The sequence below is a fragment of the Exophiala bonariae genome (genome assembly GCF_035927105.1).
Source record: "Exophiala bonariae strain CCFEE 5792 chromosome Unknown scaffold_9, whole genome shotgun sequence".
Classification (NCBI taxonomy): domain Eukaryota; kingdom Fungi; phylum Ascomycota; class Eurotiomycetes; order Chaetothyriales; family Herpotrichiellaceae; genus Exophiala; species Exophiala bonariae.
Genome location: NW_027042484.1, coordinates 576,356 through 599,504, shown reverse-complemented (window position 1 = coordinate 599,504; position 23,149 = coordinate 576,356). Strand labels below are relative to the sequence as shown.

At 48.0% G+C, this 23,149-nt stretch overlaps 4 protein-coding genes across 4 annotated transcripts; 2 read left to right on the top strand and 2 right to left on the bottom strand.

Moving 5' to 3' along the window:
- Positions 1-206: 206 nt before the first annotated feature.
- LTR84_013034 (uncharacterized protein) lies at positions 207-7,562 on the bottom strand (the record flags this gene model as incomplete). Its single annotated transcript, XM_064856539.1, has 5 exons — positions 207-2,241; positions 2,301-3,095; positions 3,147-3,547; positions 3,596-7,386; positions 7,499-7,562. 5 exons carry the CDS (start codon positions 7,560-7,562, stop codon positions 207-209), a joined length of 7,086 nt encoding a protein of 2,361 aa, XP_064707715.1.
- A 1,217-nt stretch (positions 7,563-8,779) lies between these two features.
- On the top strand, positions 8,780-9,758 carry LTR84_013033 (uncharacterized protein; the record flags this gene model as incomplete). Its single annotated transcript, XM_064856538.1, has 2 exons — positions 8,780-8,840; positions 8,902-9,758. The coding sequence occupies 2 exons, from the start codon at positions 8,780-8,782 to the stop codon at positions 9,756-9,758; spliced, it is 918 nt and encodes a 305-aa protein (XP_064707714.1).
- A 1,111-nt stretch (positions 9,759-10,869) lies between these two features.
- Positions 10,870-14,047, top strand: LTR84_013032 (uncharacterized protein; the record flags this gene model as incomplete). The annotated part of the gene is made up of 4 exons (XM_064856537.1): positions 10,870-10,902; positions 10,963-11,251; positions 11,275-11,417; positions 11,489-14,047. 4 exons carry the CDS (start codon positions 10,870-10,872, stop codon positions 14,045-14,047), a joined length of 3,024 nt encoding a protein of 1,007 aa, XP_064707713.1.
- Positions 14,048-17,579: 3,532 nt separating this feature from the next.
- On the bottom strand, positions 17,580-22,558 carry LTR84_013031 (uncharacterized protein; the record flags this gene model as incomplete). The annotated part of the gene is made up of 2 exons (XM_064856536.1): positions 17,580-18,748; positions 18,799-22,558. The coding sequence occupies 2 exons, from the start codon at positions 22,556-22,558 to the stop codon at positions 17,580-17,582; spliced, it is 4,929 nt and encodes a 1,642-aa protein (XP_064707712.1).
- Positions 22,559-23,149: the final 591 nt, after the last annotated feature.

Sequence of the window (23,149 nt, the reverse complement as noted above, 5' to 3'; positions counted from 1 at the left end):
GGCTGCGGTGATATCGGTGCTGATGGATGCATATTGGGGTAATGGGGTTGTCTTAAGTAGAACCCCACATCACATTAACCACCATGAGGATATTGTCAAGCCTCTGTTACATCTGCCGAAGTGGATCTAGCCTCGAACGGAGGAACTCCTCTATGGCCCTTGATATGTACGTTCGTATCTAGTATGTCACTCCTTGTCCCTTCCCATCATTCCAAATCCACAGGAACCAGCTTCGAAGCCTTGACAATCTTCAAAGACAGTGCAACAATACTCATCCCACTCAATATATCAAATAGTGTAATATCGGCCTTTACCTGTTGCATAATCCAGGTGCGAATCTCCACCGCCATAAGGGAATCTACTCCATATGAATGCAGTGGTTTGCTTGTATCAATATTATCCGCCGACGTCTGCAGGCCCTTGGCAAGTAATCCGCTTAAGGCTGAAGTCGTGAGAGCGGAAGCCTTGCCAATGGATTTTGCCTGTCCAAGTTGTGTTGCAAGGTTTCCTCCGTCAACAGATGCTCCCGCTGCATTGGAACCGACCTCCGCGATAGCTTGGCTGAGATCCATTTTTCTGAGGTATGAGAATCGCGGGTCGTCGTAGTAGAATGGTGGTTCAAGAGCTTGTCGATGCAATATACCGCCCGTGGGTAGGCCCGTCACGAGCTGTGCGGGCACGGTACTGTTTCCGTACACTCCCAACATGGCAGCTTTCATGATAGCGTGGAAATCCACCTCATTGAGGCCAACGGCTTCGGATTTGCGAAGATTGGTGAATCCTCCGCGTTCGGCAATCAAGCCCACATCGAGCATCAATCCGAGGTCCACAGCTACCGCAGGAAGCCCCTTGTCACGCCTATACTGGGCCAACTCATCTTGGAAGGTATTTCCGGTGGCATAATTCGTTTGACTTCGATTGCCCACCACGCCAGAAATGGAACTGAGCATGACGAAGAAATCCATGTCCTGCGGGAGCAGCTCGTGGAGAAGCCAGGAGCCCTGGATCTTAGGCGCCACAGCTCCTCTCCATAATTCGTGTGTCATGTTGTCGTAGATAGAGTCGTTCAGGACCGCGGCGCTTTGGATGACGCCTCGGATCGGTGGGTGCTTCTGCGTCCACTGCCCAACCACACGCTTCATGGCAGCCGAGTCTGCTACGTCGGCGGCGTACACATATGCAGAGGCCCCCAGCGATCTTAGTTCGTCCACCGTTGCTGGGGCGTGTGCTGACTTGATCCCAGACCGTGATATAAATATCAGATGGCGAGCTCCATGTCTGACAAGAAGCCTGGCAAGACTCCGCCCCAAACCTCCCATACCACCGACCAGCACGTAAGAAGCATTCTGGTCGAGGCGTAAGGGATGTATCGAGCTGGCATGGATGGAGATTTGGCTCCTATCATCAAATATCAATATTGTCTCCCCGAGTACTCCACTGTCCATTGACTTGAAGGCGGCCGCAACATTGGCGACCGGGAAGATGTTGAGTGCCTCTAGAGGCTGGATAAGATTTGTGGTGGCGAAGATAGCAAATTCTTTGGCTAAGTCAGCCAGTGCTCCCGGTTTGCTTTGGTGGATGAGGGCGAGATCAACAACGGAGAATTTGCATCCCCGCTGGAATGGACCGATATCCAAGACATTCTCTTTCGTGATCTCACTGTCGCCTGCATGAGTGAGATTCCCCAACGGGGCCACTGCCTGCCACAGTTTTCGTAATCCATCGCCTTGGCGTGAGATATTGAGAACTAAATCAAAGCCACAGTTTCTGGTCAGTCTGCCGATGGTTTCTGCGAAATATGGATCTGCGTCATTGAGAATGTTGTGGTTTGGTATCCCATATTTCTCGATCAGTTGGCTTTCCGTTGCAGATCTAGCAGTGGCGAAGACACGAGCCTTGGTCGCCAGAGAAAGTTGAATTGCTGCTTGTCCCACACCGGATGAGGCGTCCTGGATGAGAATCGTGTTACCAGCTCTTAGCTGACCGATTTTGATGAGAGCTTGATAAGCAGTCATGAATGTTAGTGACCAAGTTGCTGCTTCTGGGAATGTCCTTCCGGCTGGGATTTTTTGGCATTGCGATTCGTCCACCGTGAAATTGGTGCGATAAGGTGCACCATCATAGCCATACACCAAGTCACCAGGCCTGAAGTTCTTGCACTTGCTTCCAACTGCTTTGACTAAGCCGGAAAACTCTCTTAGAGCAGGGGCTACATTGTCGTGGGTTGAGGAACGCGGCCGGCTGCATTTCAACTTTTGATTAGCATGATTAGCCCATGATGGAATATTTTCAGGACTTACCTCAGGACAAGCGCTCGTGTCTCAACCTGTATGTGTTCAGGAGAGAGATCCTCCACCAATTCAGAGTCCTTGAAATGATAGTCTGGTCCAGCAACAAGTTCGAGTGGATTCTCGCACCGTTGAAGCGCGATGTTCTCTACATTTGCTGCACCATTCAATATTATGCGACTCATGCCTCGATCAGGCATCCATCTGTTGATGCAGATTTGTCCATTAATTTCGACGAACTCTCTGTCGATATTGGGATTGAGTGAGATGCTTGTGATAGCCTCTGCGACGTCCGGAGCATTGCGGTCAACTTGATCTTCAAGGCGCAAGTAGCGCAGGTTAAGATTGGGATTTTCATTCTTGAGTGACCGGAGGTATCCCATAGCCGCGGCAGTAGTGGGCTCTTTACCCTTTGTGACCCATAGGAAAGACAAACTCCTCAAGATTGTTGTCTTCAAGACTTCAAAGTCCACAGGCGAAATGTTGACAAGGAAGGGGGTTTCCATTTCCAGAAGTGATATTATTGACCTTCCAACCATATCTAAATCTTTCGGGGGCCATACGATCGTTTCGTACGCGATTGATCTTCTCGACAAGTCCTGCTTGATGGCATTGGAGATGTCCAGAGTGTTGGAAGTTGGGATCGTGGGTTCTAGGATCAATATCGATTCCGAGATGCTCGTATCTTCTTTCGAATATGGCTTTGCTATAATCCATGATGTCCTTTGTTGATTGGTACTCGGATGCACCGATCTCGTCAAAACACCCAGCGAGGTGAGTCCTGCTTCAATACAGGCGTCTTTCAAGCTGCCATGCTGTGTCAATACCAATTACTTCTCCAGCCACAAGTGAGCTTACATAGCGAAGAAACTCTCCGACTCGTGTTCGAAAATTGCAATACCACCATCCTGTAAAAGGTTTGCGATATCATGGAATGATACTATAGCCTGGGTAGGGAATCCAAAGTCGGCTCCGACGATGAGAAGATCTGCTGACGACACTTCAAGCTTTTGTTCACTTAATGGTAGACCCTTATGAAGGGCAAGTGCGGTGACTAGCTCATTCGGATCCTCAGAGGATGCGGTATTGTTCTCATTCTCTGAAGAGTCGATCGCAGCGACTGTGTACTTTGAATACATTTTTGTACCTTGATGACCATTTTCGGTCAGAAATGACAGAATCTTGGTTTTAATCTCCGAGGAAACACCAAGCTGCAAAATGGTAAGATCTGGAGTCTTATGCGCAACAAGCGCCATCAACTTTCTAAGATTAGTCTTTTGACCCTCCCCATTCTGGAAATTACATACCTTGCATAATTCATCGCCGTCACTCACATCAGGATTTTTTGCGTCGAAGTACTGCGCCAAGGAGCGCTGGGTCGCGAAGTGAATGTCAGGCTTCCATTCTAGCGTCCCGAAAGGAGCCTTGAAAGAGTCAGTGTTCGAGGAGCTGCTACCTGGTAACTCACGGCAGTGGAGCCCTCTGATATAGACTTTTGGTTCAGTCCATGCAGAGTCAGAGTAGCAGATATCGGCAACGATCTCACGAGGAGCTGGTCGAAGCGCAGTACAAAACCCGTGAAACTCTGACCCCGCCCCAGAGGGGAGGTCTGCCGCAACAATAAGACTGTCAAGATATACAGGAACTGCCGCATTCTCGAAGTTAAGTTCTCCCTCTTCGCCAAGTGCCGCGAACAGGGAGTGAAAGATCACATCCAAAGTCGTAGGATGTATGAGGTGCTGGCTTTCGATATTCCCGGGCATCGTAGCTTTAGTGTCGGGGATACGGACCGTACAAACAGCACGTCTCTTGCTCGTTCTTATTGCCGTCAGTCCTTGGAAAGAATCTCCATAATCAAGCCCCGCGCGTTTGGTCGTTTCGTAAAAATCATTGGGTTGGATTTGGTTCTTACAAATTACCAGAGACTCCTGGTAATCCTGTCTCAACACCTCTTTCTGATGGCTTTTTTGGGTGACCCAGTTATCGACGCTGTCAGCCTTGTAATTGATCATGACCCGGCCAGAGCCGTTTTCTTGAGGCGATTGATCCTCAAGGCATGTAAAAACTGAGAACTCCCACCAGTCTTTCATGTGCTCCCCCTCAGTCCTGGGTCGCCTTAGCTGAAGAAATGCCTCTGTGCCCGTTTGGTCATCTGGGACAACAATTGCTTTCGTAATATACACATCCTTGAGCTCGATATTGTCGATATTCCTTTCTTTGTCGGCCATCTGTCGCATCGCTTCGATAGGCATGGCGAGTATGCCTGCACCAGGATAAAGTATTGTAGAATGGACAACATGATCTCGAATCCAAGGACTTTCGTTGACCCGCAAGAAGTTTCTCCACTTTGGTTCGAGTTCGTTGTAACCCAGAGCTATGGATCCTAGGAGATCATGGCGACCATGCTCGCGAAAGCGATAATTCTTACTCAGCCGTGACTCGGACCAATATTTGAGCGCATGATTCCATGGATAAGCCGGAAGATCGGCTAATGGCTGCACTCTCATTTGAGTAACATTGGCGGAGGGAATTGATACAGGTACACCGTGGATGTAAAGCATGCCTGCACACGCAAGTGCTGATTTAGCATCATCCTGTCCCCGGTTGAGCACTGATGCATACTTGACGTCCTCCGATTTCAGTGCCTGCAAGGTCTGACGAAGTGGACCTTTCAGAGCGGCATGTGGTCCAACCTCTAGTAGATTACTGAAATATACTTCCGTGGCTCTAGCCCGGCGCTTGCGTTGTGGCGAGCTCTTGAATAGTGCTTCGACAGCATCGGAGAAAAGGACAGGTGAGACAAGGTTCTTTACCCAATAGTCGGGTCCGAGATCTGGATACTGGATGATTCGTCCCCAAACACTGGATGCAAAGATGACACTGTCGCCACTTTCCGGCTTCCGAACCGTCACTCCTGATATATGCATCAAATACTTTTTGGCAATTTGCTCCATATGATGGGAATGGTACGCATTCTCAACCTTCAGCTTCCTTGCGAACACCGAGTCCGTCTTGAGGAGTTGATAAAGTTCATCAATGGCAATTTCGTCTCCAGAAATGGTGACTGAGGAAGGCGAGTTGACACAGGCAACAACGAGCTTCCCAGTTCGGACGCCCAAGATGTAGTCTGCTGCAGCCTCTCTAGATAGACCAACAGCCATCATGGAACCCTTCAGCTCGGGTGCATCAATTGTTAGTTCGGAGCACAACTTGCCTCGCCAGTATGCAATTGTCCACGCGTCTTGACGAGATAAAGCTCCATATGCATAGGCTGCACCAATCTCGCCACTAGAATGACCAACAACACCAGATGGTCTGATGCTCCAGGAGGCAAGCAAATCCACCAATGCAATTTGTAGAATCGTGCACATAGGTTGACTAATTCTTGCGAGTTGAATATTGCTCTCGGGACCACTGAGTTGAAGTTCCTGGAGGACAGACCAATCGCAGCCAAGCTTGTCTGTCAGATGCCTTTCTGCCTCAGATACACTTGCTTGAAACACCGGATATTGGAGCAGGTTCAAGCCCATCCTGGCCCATTGTGCTCCTTGGCCGGTAAAAACAAAAGCAACTCTAGATGCCTTGGATGACCGAGCACCCTGGATAGCAGCAGTTGTTGATAACTGCTCACGTAGCTCAGAGATGGTTGAGGCAACAGCAAAGGCCTTCCAGTCGAACCGCGTGCGACGCTCACTCAGTGTAAAAGCCAAGTCAGCCAAGTATTGTGCCTCGCTCCTGATGCTGCCTTGCGACTCAACTGCCGCCAAATGGTTGGTGAAAGACTTTCTGATTCTGTCAAGTGCAGGACCATCTCTTGCACTGACAATGAACAACCGGGGACGGTGGGACGTTGATGTGGACACACTCGGATTCCGATAGGGGCCAGCTCCACCAATGGTTGAGAAGAACTGAGCTGTGCTATCGATGATTGCATGAGCATTGGTGCCACCGTACCCGAATGAGTTCACGCTAGCTCTCTGGAGAGCGTGAGACGGCCAGGGCTTTGCAGTTGTTGGAACTTCGATATTCCACTGTTTAAAGGGTATCCTCCTGTTCGGCCTATCAAAATGGATATTTGGCAAGATGGTAGCATTCTCAAGCATGAGTATGCATTTTATCACTCCTGCCAAACCTGCTGCACCTTCCAGGTGGCCAATGTTGGACTTGACTGAGCCTACCAGAAGACTATTCCCTGGTCGTTGTGCTGAGCCGAGAGTGTTCGCGACAGCGCCTAATTCCAAGGGGTCGCCGGCAGCTGTTCCGGTGCCGTGAGCCTCGAAGTAACCGGTATCGGAAAATTCCAGTCCAGCCGCGCGGTACGTTGACGTGATTAATTCGGCTTGCGCGTCGCTATTTGGCAGGGTAATTCCCGTAGTGTGGCCGTCTTGATTGACACCTGTCCCTCTAATCACCGCACGAATATTGTCCTGGTCTTGTATTGCATCCTTAAGTGGCTTGAGGATGACTGTAGCAATTCCTTCACCTCGGCCATAACCGGTTGTACCATCTGCAAAAGATCTCGAAAGGCCCTCCTTTGACAGCATATGGAGATTTGACAGAAAAATCGCCAGATCAGGACTCAGTATCAAGTTCGCTCCACTGACAATTGCAATCTTCGACTCGCCTGATCTCAACCCTTGACACGCTAGGTGAAGGCCCACCAGACTTGACGAGCATGCAGTATCCAGTGTCAGGCTGGGGCCACGCAGATCGTAAAACCATGATACTCGATTTGAGAGGAGTGAAAAGCCAGTTCCTGTTCCAGCATACATTGGAGAGGTCTCTGTGTCACGCATGAGCATTTCATGAAAATCGCGGGTGAAACATCCGACATAGCAGCTGGTGTCGCTTCCGACAAGGTCGTCTACAGGTATTCCGGCGTTCTCAAGAGCTTCGTAGGTAACTTCTAGGAGCATACGAGCCGTTGGATCCATGGCTTTTGCCTCATTTGCGGTTATGTTGAAAAATGGAGCGTCAAATGCAGAGACGTCATCTCCGAGAAAATGTCCACCTGTAGAACTCAGAGTGTTTAACTTTTCGCCCTCATGATGGAATGCTTTGGCATTGTAACGATCCGATGGGACTTCAGTATAGGCAGCTAGATGTTGTCAGCTCAGATATATAGCATGACAGAATTTTAGTACGCTCACATTTTCGCTCATGTAACAAGTCCCAAAATTTCGCAGCGTTTGTTGCCCCCCCGGGAAAACGACAGGATAGGCCGATGACAGCAATATCAGATTGCTTAATGCCCTCAATCGATTGAAAGCCCATTGCTCAGAATGTAAATGACCTAGAAGGGACCAGAAGAAACTCGAACCTGGTAAAAGCCAAACACCAATGGACGATATATCGTGAGTCTCGACGTTGACGGGGCTCCTTCTGGTGACAGAGTGTTCCATTTATGTATGCGTTGGTACCACGACCCAAACCACCCTTTGCTTGATGCAATGGTTGAACGACGGCGTATCGCAAACGCCGAAACGACATCATAGAAGCATTCAGGACTCAATAAGGCTGTGCAGCCAGGCATTCCTCGAAGCCCAGCATGCATATTTACTAGCTAACGGTGCGGCTGATAAAAACAATCACCGCTCCGCGTAGGCCGAGAGAAGATCTCCATGATGGTTGATATGAATGGACCATGTTTGACATATATCGATATCCACTCGCTACGTCAAGATCAGCAACACGTGCTTCTGCATTAGCATTTTCCTAAAATCGTAAGAGCTTTCGATGGTCGTGCAGTACAGGTTGCGGTACTGGCAGGTAAAAATGAAGTCTCGATTGGTGTAAGATTATTTCCAGTTGGCGTGGAATGGTTCTACTTTGTACGTACAATCTTTAGGCGAGTTGGGCCGCTAGGCTCAGCCGTCGCCTAGCATCCAAACAGGAGCCTCAACCCTATGTCAAACAAAGGCAACTAACCGAAATGCCTGGCCAAGACGGATTACGGACTACCTAGGTACTTGTGGATCTACCGAGTACCACCTGCTCCTCAGCAGCTCTGGCTGTCATCAGAAAATGATCCTAATGAATCTTGCACTGGCCGATCCCTCACTACTGGCTCCGATATCTGCAATCTACCCTGCTTGCAGCAGTGGCAGCCGCCAAATCATTGTCACTATGCCATAGGCCCACGGGCGGTGAGATTCGGTATGTCCGATCGAGTTATGGAAGCCAACGAAGACGAAACAACAATTGTTCATCGGCCACAAAGCACATCCAAAGCTGTATGGCTAAAATGCCCCACGGCCTCAGCCGTTGCTTTGGGTGCAGAGGAGCCATGTCACGTCAAGACTAGACTTGTCAAATGTACCACTCTGTTTCCATGTAGAACAGTGAGCCGCAGTGAGTATCTCGCATGATAGAAAATCCCAAGTACCATCTTCTGCCTCAATCAAGAAGCACCCCTTCCGAACTATTAACTGCGGTGGACTTCGTGCCTGATCATAGCTTTACAACATTCCATCACCCAGTAATCTCGCAACATGCGGTTTTTGTGTCTCCATGGCCGAGGTACCAATTCAGATATCTTTGAAAGTCAACTAGGTAAGTCGAAATGAAGACTAAAGCATTCACATAACTTTCATAACTAACGCTTGCCCAATAGCTGCATTGTTCTCCCGTCTTTCGCCTGAACATTCGTTCGATTTCATTGACGCTCCATATCACTGCTCTGCGGCACCTGGAATCTCGAAAATATACGATGGCCCTTATTTGGCATGGCACTCAAGATATGATCCCGTGCATATTGCTGAGATCCATGAATACATAGATTCGGTCATCAACGAGGATGGTCCTTACGATGGCGTGATTGGGTTCTCTCAGGGCGCGGCTTTGGCTGCGAGCTTCCTGCTGTGCCACGAATATACTCATGATCAGGCACTGTTGGATTCGAGACATGCAGCTGCGTTCAAAGTGGCTATATTTTTCAACAGTGTCATGCTGTTCTCTCCTTCCGAAGACATTGGGGCCGATATCACCGACACTATCAAAAAACAAGAAGAGAAACATATGGGCTTTCTCAGAGGTGAATCAAACGAACAGACTTTGCCAGAACCACAGATCAGATTCAAGATGCCTAACTGGTCATCGTCCTCATCGACATCTTTGTCTTCCATCGCGTCGGTTTCAACGATCAGCGAAGATGAGCCTTCTGATGAAATCAAGTGGGCACGGAAACGCTCCGTTGCTTTCGAGTCACAGTCACTGCTCAAAGAACATTCCGTTTATGGATTCCCAACAGACAATATCCCACACCAGATTGCAATCCCTACACTTCATGTAATTGGTGCGAAAGATGAATTCTCGGAGCACTCGCAAACTCTGACAATGTTGTGCCAACGAGAAAAGGCAGAGATTTTTTTGATTAAGGATGGAGGACATGATATCCCTCGAACAAAAGCTGCATTGGACGAGTGTGCGAGACTCTTCGAGATGGTTGTTATGATGGGCTCAATAAGATGAGTCTCGGCCTGTTATTTGTTTTGGCCCTGCTCGGCCTTTGGGAATTCATACGCAAGAGACCTTTGGCCCAGGCAGATGCGCATCTCCGGATAGACTCGGCCCACCTCCACTGTAGCTATACTTCTTCTGCAACGATGTCGTTGCTCCAAACGAGAAACTTGCAAATCTTCCTTTGGTGTCAACACGATGGCGATCGGCTTTTTGTGCTTGTGTAGGGAGAATGATGCACTTGCCAGTTCTGTGTTTTGGCAAAGGACTTGAAGTATCTCCCATCTTAGCTCAACTGGCAGAGACTGGTAGCACATGCAGTTGTCAGATTCGGAAGTCTAACAACCCGACAAAGCACTCACAAGAGGGGCGCTAGTACCTAGCTACATGAGTTGTACGTGATCCCAGTCTCGGGTGCTTTGACCGACTTGAGTCACCTTCAGCGGCTTTGCCTTCTTGAATAACGCTCCTCCCACAGCTGAATGGCTCTGCACTGCCCGATACTACTGACAATGCATTTTATGGTCGGTGCTAATAAACCAAAAAGTCTTTCTCTGGATTTGATTAGCAGCACGACTGAGGACAGTGTCTTAGCCTGTTTGCCAGGCTAGCCAGCTCAAACGCCTCATTGGCAATTTACGTGATTTACGTGCCAATGTTTAGTACACTGGTCGAGGACTCGCATCAATGCAGTTATCAGGACTTTGATAGCCTTAGGATGATACTGACACCACAGCGCTCCCGAAAACAAAGTCGCAGAGCTGAATTACAGCAGTGATTAAAAGGAACAAGATAGACGCCGCATCCTCACCGTCAACAAAACTGTGACAAGTGGATTCTGTTCAATCTTTGCTCTAACAAGATGATTTCTAAACATACAGTCTACGTTGAGCAGCTGCTCCCTCACATCTTCGACGAACGAGCAGAAACTGAGCCGCATAGTATCTTTGCGAAAACCCCAATCTCTCTTACGAGATATGGAGATGGATTCCGGTCGGTCACTTTTCTGGAACTCGCTACAGCAATCAACCGCGTCGCTTGGCTTATAGATGACCGGTATGGGAAAGGAGAGAACTTTCCAACAATAACATACGTTGGTCCAAGCGACCTTCGTTATTCCATCATGGTGGTAGCGGCTATCAAGGTCGGCTACAAGGTGAGATACCCCAGGTATCCTCGAGTGAGGTCTCTTCGAACAGCTGCCTAACACAGATAGACCTTCTTGCCTTCTCCAAGAAACAGTCAAGCAGCATTTGTATCTCTCCTGAACCAGCTTGAGTGCAAATATCTGGTTGCAACAACCCCGGAAGCTCCTTGTGTTCCATTGATTGAAGGAAGTTGCAAAGTCGAGAAACTGAACCTGCCATCCCTGCAAGAACTCCTGGACTCTCAAAGAGTACCTGAGTACCCCTATGTCGAAACATGGGAAGGTGCGAAAGATCACCCGATCTTTGTTCTCCATACATCAGGTTCAACGGGTATTGTGGTTGCCTGTTCTCCCAAACGTTCGTCTACTAAGATGTTGCAGGTATTCCAAAGCCCTTGAGTTACACGAACAGATTTCTCACAGGCATTGCGAACAATACGGCGCTGTCGCCACCAGATGGGTTTCGTAGCTTGGATCAGTTTTTTCGAGCTGGGAGTTTCTTTATGACATTACCCTCATTCCACGTAAGTTCTCTTCCTACAGAGTGGTTGACCTAATGATTCGCCTGTTCATGATAAGAGCTAAAGAAATACAGGTTGCTGGGATAGGATTTTCGTTGGTCGTGCCTGCTTTCCACGGAGGAATCCCAGTGTACCCACTTCCAACTGCTCCACCAACCATACAAGGTATTATTGAAGCAGTTGACAATACAGAGCTTGATTGGGCCTTTTTACCACCAGTTTTTGTGGACGAGCTTGGGAAAGACCCCGTGCTTTTACATACCGTGGCATCGAGATTGAAATATGTTTATTATACTGGTGGTAGTGTACCAAAGATCTCCGGTGATGCTGTCGTCAAATCACTCAGTTTGTATCAAGTTATGGGATCCAGTGAATGTGCCACATTCCCACTGTTGCGAGCCGCGGATGATGAGACTGACGATGACTGGAGTTACGTCCAGATTCATCCCGAAATCAATGCGGAATTTCAGCATCGATTCGACGATCTCCACGAGCTAGTGGTCAAGAGAAGAGATGACAAACAGCATTATCAACCAGTATTCAATCACTTTCCAGATCTCGAGGAGTACCACACTCGAGACCTATTCTCTCCACATCCCACAAAGCCAGGTATGTGGGCTTATCAGAGTCGTATTGATGATGTGATAGTCTTCTTGAACGGTGAGAAGACAAATCCGGTGTCTTTTGAGCAGGAAGTTGGTCGACATCCAGAAATCCGAGCGGTATTAGTTGGCGGTCAGCAAAGATTTGAAGCATGTCTTCTAATCGAGTTGATTGACTCTAAGATACTCTCGGAAGACGAAAAACAGCAAACAATTGACAGGATCTGGCCAACGGTCGAATTTGCCAATGCTAGTTGTCCTGCTCATGCCAGATTGTCACGATCGAGAATTTTGCTTGCTGATCCGACCATGCCTTTCCCAAGAGCCGGCAAAGGTACTATACAACGACAAGCCACTATGACAGTTTACGCAGATGCCGTGGAGAGGCTATACATGGAACCGGATGTCGAGGAGCCTACAATTGAGCCTCGAAATCTGGATTTTTCTGACCGAGAAAAAATCTTGGAGTCAGTTACTGAACTTATCAAGACGGTCACAAAGTGGAACGATCTTCGGACAGATGATGAATTCTTTGCCATGGGTATGGATTCCTTACAAGTCTTGCAACTCAATCGGGCACTCCGAAGCACATTCGGACTATCCACGCTTGCTCTGAAAGATATTTATGCAAACCCTTCACTGGAACTACTCACGAATTCGATAATGCATTCAGGTCTCCGTCGAGGCGTTTCCAATACTGCCCCAGATCGAGCGCACGCCATTGTTGAGACAATTCAGAAGTATGAGAAAGAAATCGACGACATCGCGTTGAATCACACTAACAAGAACAATTTCAATTTGCATGACGATGGCGAGCTCCTGGGCCCACCACGAGTCATCCTGCTCACCGGATCAACTGGGGCTCTAGGTTCGTTCATTCTGAATGATCTCATGCTTCAAGACAACATCAAACACGTCTACTGTTTGAACAGAGCGCATGACTCTCAAGTCGTGCAAAAAAGACGAGCCAAATCGCACGGCCTGTCCATAGACACGTCGTCTCCACGGATTACCTTCATAACGGCAGAACTTTCAGCGCCAAACCTTGGTATTGAAAAATCGTTATTCGATGAAATCTCCTCGACTACGACGGAGATCTTGCACAACGCTTGGCCTGTGGATTTCAATAAAACGTTGCAGTCATTCTTGCCTAGCCTAAATGGTGTCATGACTCTCATTAGCTTTGCGGCCGGTGCAAAGCTGAAACCGTCCCTCCTCTTCATCTCTTCTATCAGCTCGGTAATCAACTTCCAAGGCAACTCAGAAGATCGTGCACTGGTTCCTGAGGATATCATTAGGGATCCATCATGTGCAGCAAACATGGGATACGGAGAAAGTAAATACATTGCTGAGCGAATCTTGGACCGTGCGTTTCGCAAGTTGAACGTCAATAGTGGTATTTTGCGTGTTGGCCAAATCTCAGGGACTGCAGGAAATCCACGAGGCTGGAATCGAAACGAGTGGTTTCCCAGCCTGGCTTTGAGCTCGAGGTATCTCGGTATACTACCAGAGTCTCTTGGGGCCAAGAGTGAATATCATCCAGCAGGCCCAATGGGAGATATCGACTGGGTTCCCGTCGACCGACTAGCAGAGGTGGTCGTTGAGTTGAGCGGTGCTTTAAGAGACAACAGGCCAAGCGATGAGATGCAAGTCTTTCACGCTGTCAACCCACAGATCGTGTCTTGGGCCGATATTCTGCCCACCGTCCAGCAGACTTTAGGACAACCTGGACAGAGAATAGGAACGGTACCGTATTCTGAATGGGTCGATCGCCTCCATTCGAGTAGCGTCTTCCCCACAGTCAACGAGGGAGCAGCAATAAGCGAGGATTTTATCTTCAATAATCCAGGTATCAAACTCCTCAATTTCTACGAAAGCCTTCGCGGTTCGGATGCTACCAGAACATTGGCGCGTCTAGATATTGTGAGAACGTCAAAGGTGAGTAAAAGCTTGTCTGGGCTGGACCCGGTCAATGCGGAGTGGGTGAAAGGATGGATCGAAGGCTGGCTCGCGATCAAACCGAGTATTTAAGGGCTGAATAGAACCTTCTTATGCCCACCAGGTAGACTTCGTGTCCATGGAGTTTCCTGATCACGGGTCATCAAGAATAGTCGTACGTTTTCATTCTAGCCACCTTGTCTGCATGGTGGCCCTGCTGTCTCACCCTGTCTCGGTCGTTTGATCAAAGCGTACTCTCTTGCCAGCGTCACGGGAGTCTCTAATAACAACCCCTTCCATTGTGCGCACAGAATGGCGGCTGGCATTGTTCGCCGCAGTGATCCCTCCATATCCACCGCGATATGATCATAGATATATCCACTGATAAGAGATCCGGCCATATTCAGAAGAAAAACATCAGGACCAGCAGTTGCTGCGCTCTAAGCCTTATTCTTGGTTCCCACAGCACCCGGGTACCAAATATTGCGCAGCCAATAATCAAAGACTTGGCCGATTACGGTATAAAAGGCCGAATCGCCACAGCAGTACTTGTGATTCTGTGCTCCATATGGTCCATTCTCGCTTGCCGTTTGACTCTCCTGAGTAAACTATTCATCCCATTCGAATTTGTGGTCTACAGAAATACTTGATTCAACGAATCTTCGGAATGCTTGTAATCGACTGCACCAAAGTTGTCATCGCTAGTTTTCTATGTTCCAACCCTGTGTTTAAGAATAATGCAGAATCATAAGTCAACTTTCAATGCTGAGATGGGAGGTTGGGAAGGCGCTAGATGATGTCTTGTAGATTAGGTCCGATTGATAGTCACATCTTACTATCATGTATAATACTTCTTCTTTCGGCTTTAGGGAAGGAGGCGGTGCCCAAGTACGCTGTGCACACAGGGATCTTAAGAAAGGAGCCAAAACCCAACACTATGTGCGTTGTGAACATACCAACTATGGATGTTTTTGGTAATATAGATCCTACTTTGTATTGAAAAGAAGATACTAAGTACTAAGTACTAGTATTTGCCCTAATGGCCCCACAGGTGAACGCCTGAGAGAGCGCTGCAGGGCGTAGCATCCAGACAAGGGAGTAGGTTGAGTTGCTGACAGCAGAACGAGTCGAACGACCAAACTCCCCACAACTCGGGCAACGTCTCCATCATCGAACGAGGAAATCATTCATGAGGATGACACCGCCAAAGCTTCTAAGTTCTTTCGAGACCCTCGGGCTGACATGCAAGGTTGCGGTACATGCGTCGGCCCTCTTCAACCATGGGGTGTTCTGCACAGCCTACAGCCTTTAGGACTACAGCCTCCAGGACGAATTCAACGATTGCTTCTGCCTTCTATGTCGTTTGATCATCTACTTTGCGAATAAGTATATCGATTTCTCACCTTATACTACCCGACATCTAAATTTCATCCTTATGCCTAAAGCCCATGCGTCTCCTGACTGACCTGCGAACTTTCTCTCATACTTATAGCCTGGAACAACGCGGAAAGGGCTCATATCACTTAGGTTAGCTGCAGCTGCCTCACTCTAAGCTCTAGTAGAACAATACGGCCTCAAACTTCTACACCTCCCTCAGATGCGCGACTAGTCCGCCGAAGGTGTAGTACTCGCCCAGGAAACTTGATAGAACCACACTCACAAATTACATAGACGACCAAACACCCGTCAAGGATTTCTGTGACCTAGTATACGACACCTCGGGCCCAGAGCCAGGTTATCATCCAACTTAATAGTGGTCGACCCATTTTCTTGTGCCACACATTGAAATTCCTGCCGGGCTTTTGACTATCCCATCTCTCTCCACCATTATTGCCATGAAGTCCATCACCAAGGCACAGGGTCTGGCGATCAGTAATGAAACACTAGTACTTAGTACATAGTATTTGATGAAAATACTTATCCCCAGAATCAGGCGAAGAAGCTCTAAGTATGTAGCTGCCTCGGGACTCACGCCCATTTCCCTTTCTTCTCACGTGTTACGTTAATACTGAATTTCACATCTGGGCAAGACGCAGTCAACTCCGATCAACCGGTTAGCTCACATGGAAATTATACCCCAATGGTGTATTGAAGTTTCAAGGATGGCGACAAGTGAGCTGTGAATGAGTTACAAGTAAGTATCTAGTAAGTAAGTAGCGTGTCACGGTCATATTCATTGTGTCAACGAGTGGAGGACGGCTCATTATGTTACCGAGCCGTAGACCCCTGATTTCAGCAGCCTTGTCTTGGCATTATGTCTTTGAATTATCACTACCACCTGATCACGCAAACATACAAAACGGCGAGCGACAAACATAATTCCTTGCACAGCGGAGAAACCGGTCAGTCAATTGTACTTATGTATGTACTAGTAGATTGTATGCAAGTCCACTACCATATCAAAGGAGTGAGTGACTTTGGCATACTCAGCATTACACTGGTGGTGACTGTCCACTTCGTTGAAAGCTTCAGTGAACGTTTCCAAAGAACAGACCGCGTACACCGGTCTACGACCTGCGGTAAGCTTGCCAATAAATAAAGTACTAAGTACTAAGTACTGGTACTAAGCAGAATCTGAGGCACGAGACAGCGCAAGGATGCAGCTTTTAAGTATTGCAAAACCCCACTTCCATGATACTAACGGAGACGGCGTTTTGACGCTCGAGGAGACACAATTGCTTTACGATGCTGACGGTCGCGCCACAACCTAAGAACATTATCTAGACTTGTTATCAACATGCTTCTAGTACTTTAAATAGGCAAGGTATTAAGTACAGCAGGTTAATAAGCAGGTAACCGATAGCAACATTAACAGGATGGAAGCAGTGTACGAAAGGCTCGAGCGAGAATCGACTTCAATTGCACTTTAGTACAAAAAGTTAATGGTTCAAGGCCCGGTGCCGGCGTGGTACACTCCCTCCTGGACTGGTACATAAGTACTATGTGATGCGGAAGTGCAAAAACGAGATGCAAATAACGCCTCACTATCAGTTCTCTTGAAATCCGCAACATTATGAGGTAAGCCCGATTAGTCAGCTTGAATTTCGTTCATCTCTTGGTATCCTATTATGTCAGCTATGAGAGGCTTCCTGACCCGCCCATGAGGAATGAGGAAGGTGGATATACCTTACAAGTACTTATGTGGTTGACATAGCTCCGGAGCAATTACTTCGCACACTCGATGGCACTCGGGCTGGAAACCCTATGTATCTATCCGAATAATCAGAGAAAGGTGCAATTTTGCTTTGGTAAAGACACTGGTCGATAGTACTAAGTATCTATACAGATCTAGCTAGTCCGATCCCGAAGGGTCCATGTGTTGTTCGTCGCCAAAAGTCTGCCTGCCAAAGCAAGTGCAGAACAAATCCTAACAACTTCCACCTGGTTGAAGGCTCTTGTTTGAAATACTTACTCCACAACACTTGCAAGATGCAAATGTAGAGTTGATGTATGTCAATAGGTAAACTCGCACAATGTCCAACAGGCGTTCGCTTCTTGCAAGGCTTGAGTGTCTTCCGTCTGCCCTTCCTCTAACACAAACTCCGTAATCAAATGTCGCTGGATTGCTAGGTGGCGCGCCCTCGCATGCAAGTGTAAGAGAAAAGAAATGCAATTAGTCGTCACTTCATTCATTATAAAATTTCTTCATGATCAAGTGCAAGAATAGGTTGACGTTGACGCGGAGTGCGCCTTCGAAGAATTCCATGAATTGGGTGTTGTTGAATTGGGCCTGCAGTAAGTCGTCGAGAATGACTTGTGCATTCGCTCCAGGGATCATCATGTTGCCTGAACTGCCGTCAATGGTGAAGACTCCGACCTCGTTTGATGAAAAAGTGAGATCGACTCTGTCCCACTGTCGTTCGTGATAGCCACGCCATTCAACCAGAACTCCCTTGTCAGCCAGGGTTCGTGCTGAATACTTGTAGGAACCAAACTTGAAGGATCTGCCGGAACGTTGCAATTCACGTTCGTGATCCCATTGCTTGGTGAATGGCATCACAAAGCGCTTCTTGCCCTTCTTGTTCTGTAGGGTCACCATGGCCTGATCAATGTAGTCGTTGTAAGTCTTGAGTTGCTGCTCAAGGTAGACAGCTTGTTCGTTGAGTCTAGCAAGAGTGGTTCTGACATTTTCCAACTCTCGCTGGCGTTGCAATCTTCGTCGATGTTTCGTTCGTATGTCAATTGCGATAGTGTTGAGCAAATCTTGGTACTGATTCGAGCGGGAAAGCCGTCCACATGATTCCAGCTGTAGAACATTTTCTAAAGCGATGCGCTTGAGGTCAGGGTACGATAAAGAACTTATGTCCAAATGCGTGCTGGCATCGGCATATGCTCCTCGTCCGTTGTTGCCACTCTGTAGCTCATCTCGAACCAGATTTTCCCATCTGTCTTCATCTTCATCCGTGATTGGTTTGACGAGAATTTCAAGAAGGTTAGCTCCCGATTGGATGCGAATGATGTAAAGAGCGCAGCGTTTTGTTTCAGTGAATAATGCCTTGATATCCGCATCTGGATCCTCCGAGTTCAGGAGTTTGGGGCTCAATGTAAGGCTGATCTCGCCTGAACTGACACCCCGAAGCTCACTTTCATTGCTCTGGACGCTACCCAATTCACGAAGGGTGTCGCGGAGTACATCATCTTGACTGGGGCAGATGGTACCGATTTCTTGAGACAGCAATTTATGAACCGAAAAGATGTCTGACATCTTAATGTACAGAGTTGGCTTTGTCTTTGCGTAGAGGTCGTTGAATTCATCAATATCATAGTGCTCTTCTGCCGATGGTATGGAGATCACTACTATGGGTTAGCAAATGTCCAAGCTCGAAGAGGAACATCAGACTTACAGTGTCTCCAGATGACGATAAAACGTCCGACTGATTCGCGGATGTAATTGTTCAAAGGTTGAAGGTAGACATTATCACCACCAAACTCACGCCCGGAAGCAGCTTGGTTCAACACTTTGGCTATTTCTCCAAGGTTTCGCTTTTGTTCTTGTGTCATCGCACGGTCAGCGACACCAAATTTTTCGGGTTCTAGAAGGGCTGGTTGAAGATATGTTCGCCACAGCCACTGACCCACAAGTTGGAGCACGAACCCAGATTCTTCTCCAGGGTATCGTTCCAAGAGTGCTTCGAATCTCTGTTGTACAACAAAGCGAACTCCAAAAGGCATTCGCAGGAGACAATCCTCGAGACATAAGAAGAATTGGTCGGTGATGTCTCGAAGATCTTGCATGTGTGCAATAAATGTGGCTCGAGTTTCGTGATCTCGGATTGCAACCTCTCTTGGCACATTCGGATCTCGTTGACTCTGTCGCCCAGTCCTCAACTCCTCGTCATTGATTGCAGACAGATAGATCTGCAGTGGATCACTTTCAAGGTCGAGGGACGGGTTATCGATGATGTTCTCCTTGACCAAAGGACCAAGAACATCTCTCAAGAATTTCCGATCACGAGGAGACTTGCTGTACGCAGCAAATAGCTTATTGGAAAAAGAATTGGTTCGTAGGTAGTCCTGAAGAGAGATTGAAGCGTCAACTTCTTCCTTGATGGACCTGACAATTAGCTTGACAAGATAGTACTCTTCTCTTCGCTTCTGAGCATAGCCAAAGAGTCCCATGACGAGATGCTTGATCCTTTCGCATTCCTTTTCGGCAGTCGCCTGTTCTCGAATTCTCTTGAACAACCTCGATAGATATTGTGGCTGGGTCTGAAGGAGGAAAAACAACTCTTGATAGTGCTCAAGTTTTCTTCGTGATGTCTTATTGAGAGCTTTGAGGTCAAAGGGATCTTTGGAAGAGAGGTCAGAGTTTGGCAATAAGCTACCGACATGGCCACCAAAATGTTTTTGATGCTTGACGACTTCGTCAAGAGTGATCTTGTTCTTGACCAAGAGGGCAATTTTGAGATCAAGCTGTGTTACATACTGGTCCACAAGTTCATTTTGTCGGACGTGCTGCACAACAGTCTTTCGCAATCTTTCGAACTCCACTTCTTCCTCGAAATCAAAGTCGCTATCGTTGAGTAAATGGACGAATCCCTTCAATGTGCCGACAGGAGGGTTTTTGCCCGAAGTCAGACTCTTATAGGCTTTGCCTTGAATTTTGGCTCGGACAACACTCTGGATTTTTACAACTTTCTCCATGTTTTCCTTGAAAAATCGTTGCTTTTCAACAAATTTGCTCCGGATAGCTGCTGCTCTGATGAACGTCTGCACATCAACGATTGATTCATGGTGCTCATCCAACTCAGCGAGCAAATCTCCGGCACGACCTCGGCTAAGCATGGCTCGAATGGTAGCTTGTAGTTCAACAATTGCATCATGATTTTGGTCCAAGTTGCCCAAGAGTTCCCCTGTCTGAAGCCTGAGCATAGACCCACGAGCAACAGCTTGTAGATGCGTGAGCTCAGGAGCATGTCTTTCTAGAAGAGTCCTCTGAGACTTTAGACTCTTGCGGAGGAGAAAGCCTCGGATTGACCCTTGAAGAGGTATGGTTGCTGTTGATTGTCTGATCAGAGCGAGTTTTAGAGAGTTGTACGTCTCTCTGGTGTTTGCTGCTCGGAGTGAAGATTGGAAGTGGACAATAGATGGTGATTCTGATTTCAGTGCTCGTCTCAAACCCGCAATGTCTCTTCGCACATCTGCTGCGCGAATTAGAGCTTGTAAACTTGTCCACTTGACAGTAGATTGTACGAGAGCTCTTTGGAGGTTTGCTTGCTTTCTATGCGCCAGGAATGATCGTGTGGCGGACTGAAGCTGAGTGATTGCCTTTTCTTGTCTGTGGAGATAGGCATGGTTTTTCTGAATCTGATTTCTGGCAAGCATGCCTCTCACGGCAGCTTGAAGACCAAGGACTTCATTTTCAGATGTTCTAGTAGCTTCGTACTGGTCGAAGACGTCTCTTCTGGCCAGAGCCCCGCGGATTGCCCCTTGTAGTTGTCGAATTCCTTGATCATGTTTGCGAACGTGAGACTTGATGGATCGAACCTCTGCTCTGGCTTTGCCTGCCCGGAACAAACTTTGAAGCTTCAGTATGTCCTTTTCTTTCGATCTCCACATCTGCTCTTTCTGCTGGTCTCTTGAACGCGCAAGGAAGCCACGGGAAGACGCTTGAAGATTAGTGGCAAACCTCTGCATGTCGAGTTTGTAATCGGTGATTTGTCTTGCCCAATCTCCTCGAATCCGTGACTGAAGGTCTGTGAAGGTTTCTTCGGAATCCCATAAAGCCTGCATCATGTCGCCTAGGCGAAGTCTGACGAGAGCACCACGAACCTGAGTCTGGAAATCGGCAATGCCTGCACTCTGCTCTTGGAGTTCCCGGTCAATTCGTTCCTCTTCTGATTCCACTGGCTCTGGCTCTGGTTCAGCACCGAAACTTGCACCCATACCCGAAAAACTAGGCATACTGACCCCAGCCTTGTCGAGACCACGTTGTGTTTGTTCCAATTCATGGTGCTCAAATTCAAGCTGGCCGACCAAGTTACCGATGCGGAAATCCACCATGCCTTTGCGGTAGAGTAGCCACGACAGTGCGTGGATGCAGTATATGACTTTCGGGGTATTCTTCTTCTCGTAGAGATCGATCAGCTCGAAGCGAAACAGATCGGGGAGTCCGACCTCCGAAAGGAATCTGAAAAACATGACGATATTGTCCGAGTGCTTGTATTGTAATTTCGGGTTTCGAAAGATCCTGAGGGTTTGTTCTGGGTGGAATGCTTGGACGATCTCAGCCAAGGTGACACCATTCCGCAAAGCTTCCTCCAGGTCAACGATTGCAGGTATTGGTTGGTGGATGATGTCTTCAATCCATTCTTTTGCTTCTCCTATGTGGCAGAGGTATTCATAGGCAGCTAGAAATTGACGCTGTTTGTCCATCCAGTTCCGTTCGCCCCATCCATAGCCTTTAGCTGCGGAGCGGTCAACACCCATGGCGGATTCAGCACGCTTCAATTGCCTTCTGTTGTGTAGTCCAACCACGGAAGGACTGGGCTTGTCGATCCCATATTCCTCGACATCTCCGTTCTGTGCGAACCGTGACAATGCTCGCAAGTGTGATGTAGAGGACTTTTGAAGCTCTTGCAAGTCGGGGGCTTTGAAGGTTGTGCCATGGGGGCTTGTAGCGGCATGGTGGAGATGTGGTCTTGGGTTTCTGGCCTCTGAAGCGTGCTCATGTGAATGTTTCTCAATGAAGGGGTCTTCAGACTGAACTTGAGGATAGTGATCGATTGTTTGCGCACGAGTATGGTGAGCTATCGGTCTTTTGGTGTTGGGAGTGGAGTTTGGGGATGGGGCCTGGGGTAAAGGTCGCAATGTCTGGCGGATGTTTCGATACATGTGATCTGGGCTGTTTTCGATGCTCGAGTGGCCGCCCTGGATCTTTGTGGGAGTCATGTCTCCGGCTTCACTAACACCACGTTTATGTCCCGGTGAGCCTCTTGCGTAAGTACTCGAATTCGTCGATGTCACTGTGCTTGTTCTACTGGGTGCAAAGGCGCTCGATGCAGCAGAGTAGGCGGATGATACAGTGGAGGTGGTGGATATTTGGCGTTGAGGATAGCCGTAGTGGTTGTCTGTCTGGGCTCTTCGAAGAGCGTAGGAAGACATACCGGGCAGTTAAGTCCCGTGTTAAGGCGTTTGAGTAGGATATATTCTCGATGAACAGGTCAGCTGCGGCGTTGGGTGCATCCTCAGCAAAGTTCACGATGACATGGAGGTCAACCAAATGGCCGCATCAACGTGGTGACACTGGGCCGATTCAACAGCAGTTGTCGTGAATGTACATAATCGTCAGGAACGGTGTATGGTTTTGGGTTGCGCGATGAGGATTGGCAGAGTATCAATAACGATGGCTTGAGCTCAGTTTGGGGCAGTGACAGTATGAAAAGTTGGACACGGTCCACGTATATTGATTCACGTTCAAAGTTTGTGGAGGGGGTGTTGCCAAAATATCTGTTTACTTTTGACTGAAAGCGGTTTGGTGGATTATTTTGGATTTATGAATCGGGCCATGTCACGTGTTAATGCCAAGGCCCTCATACCGCTCTGAACTCCCCTTACCGCATCTGGATCTGCCAAGATTTAGCGGGTTCCTCACCGTCGTTCCCCTCAAAAACTTTTTCGAGCGCGCTTTGTCTTTATGCTTTTTCTTTCTCTTGGGAAAAGTCTTCTTTGACCCCAGCAGACCATTTTATTACT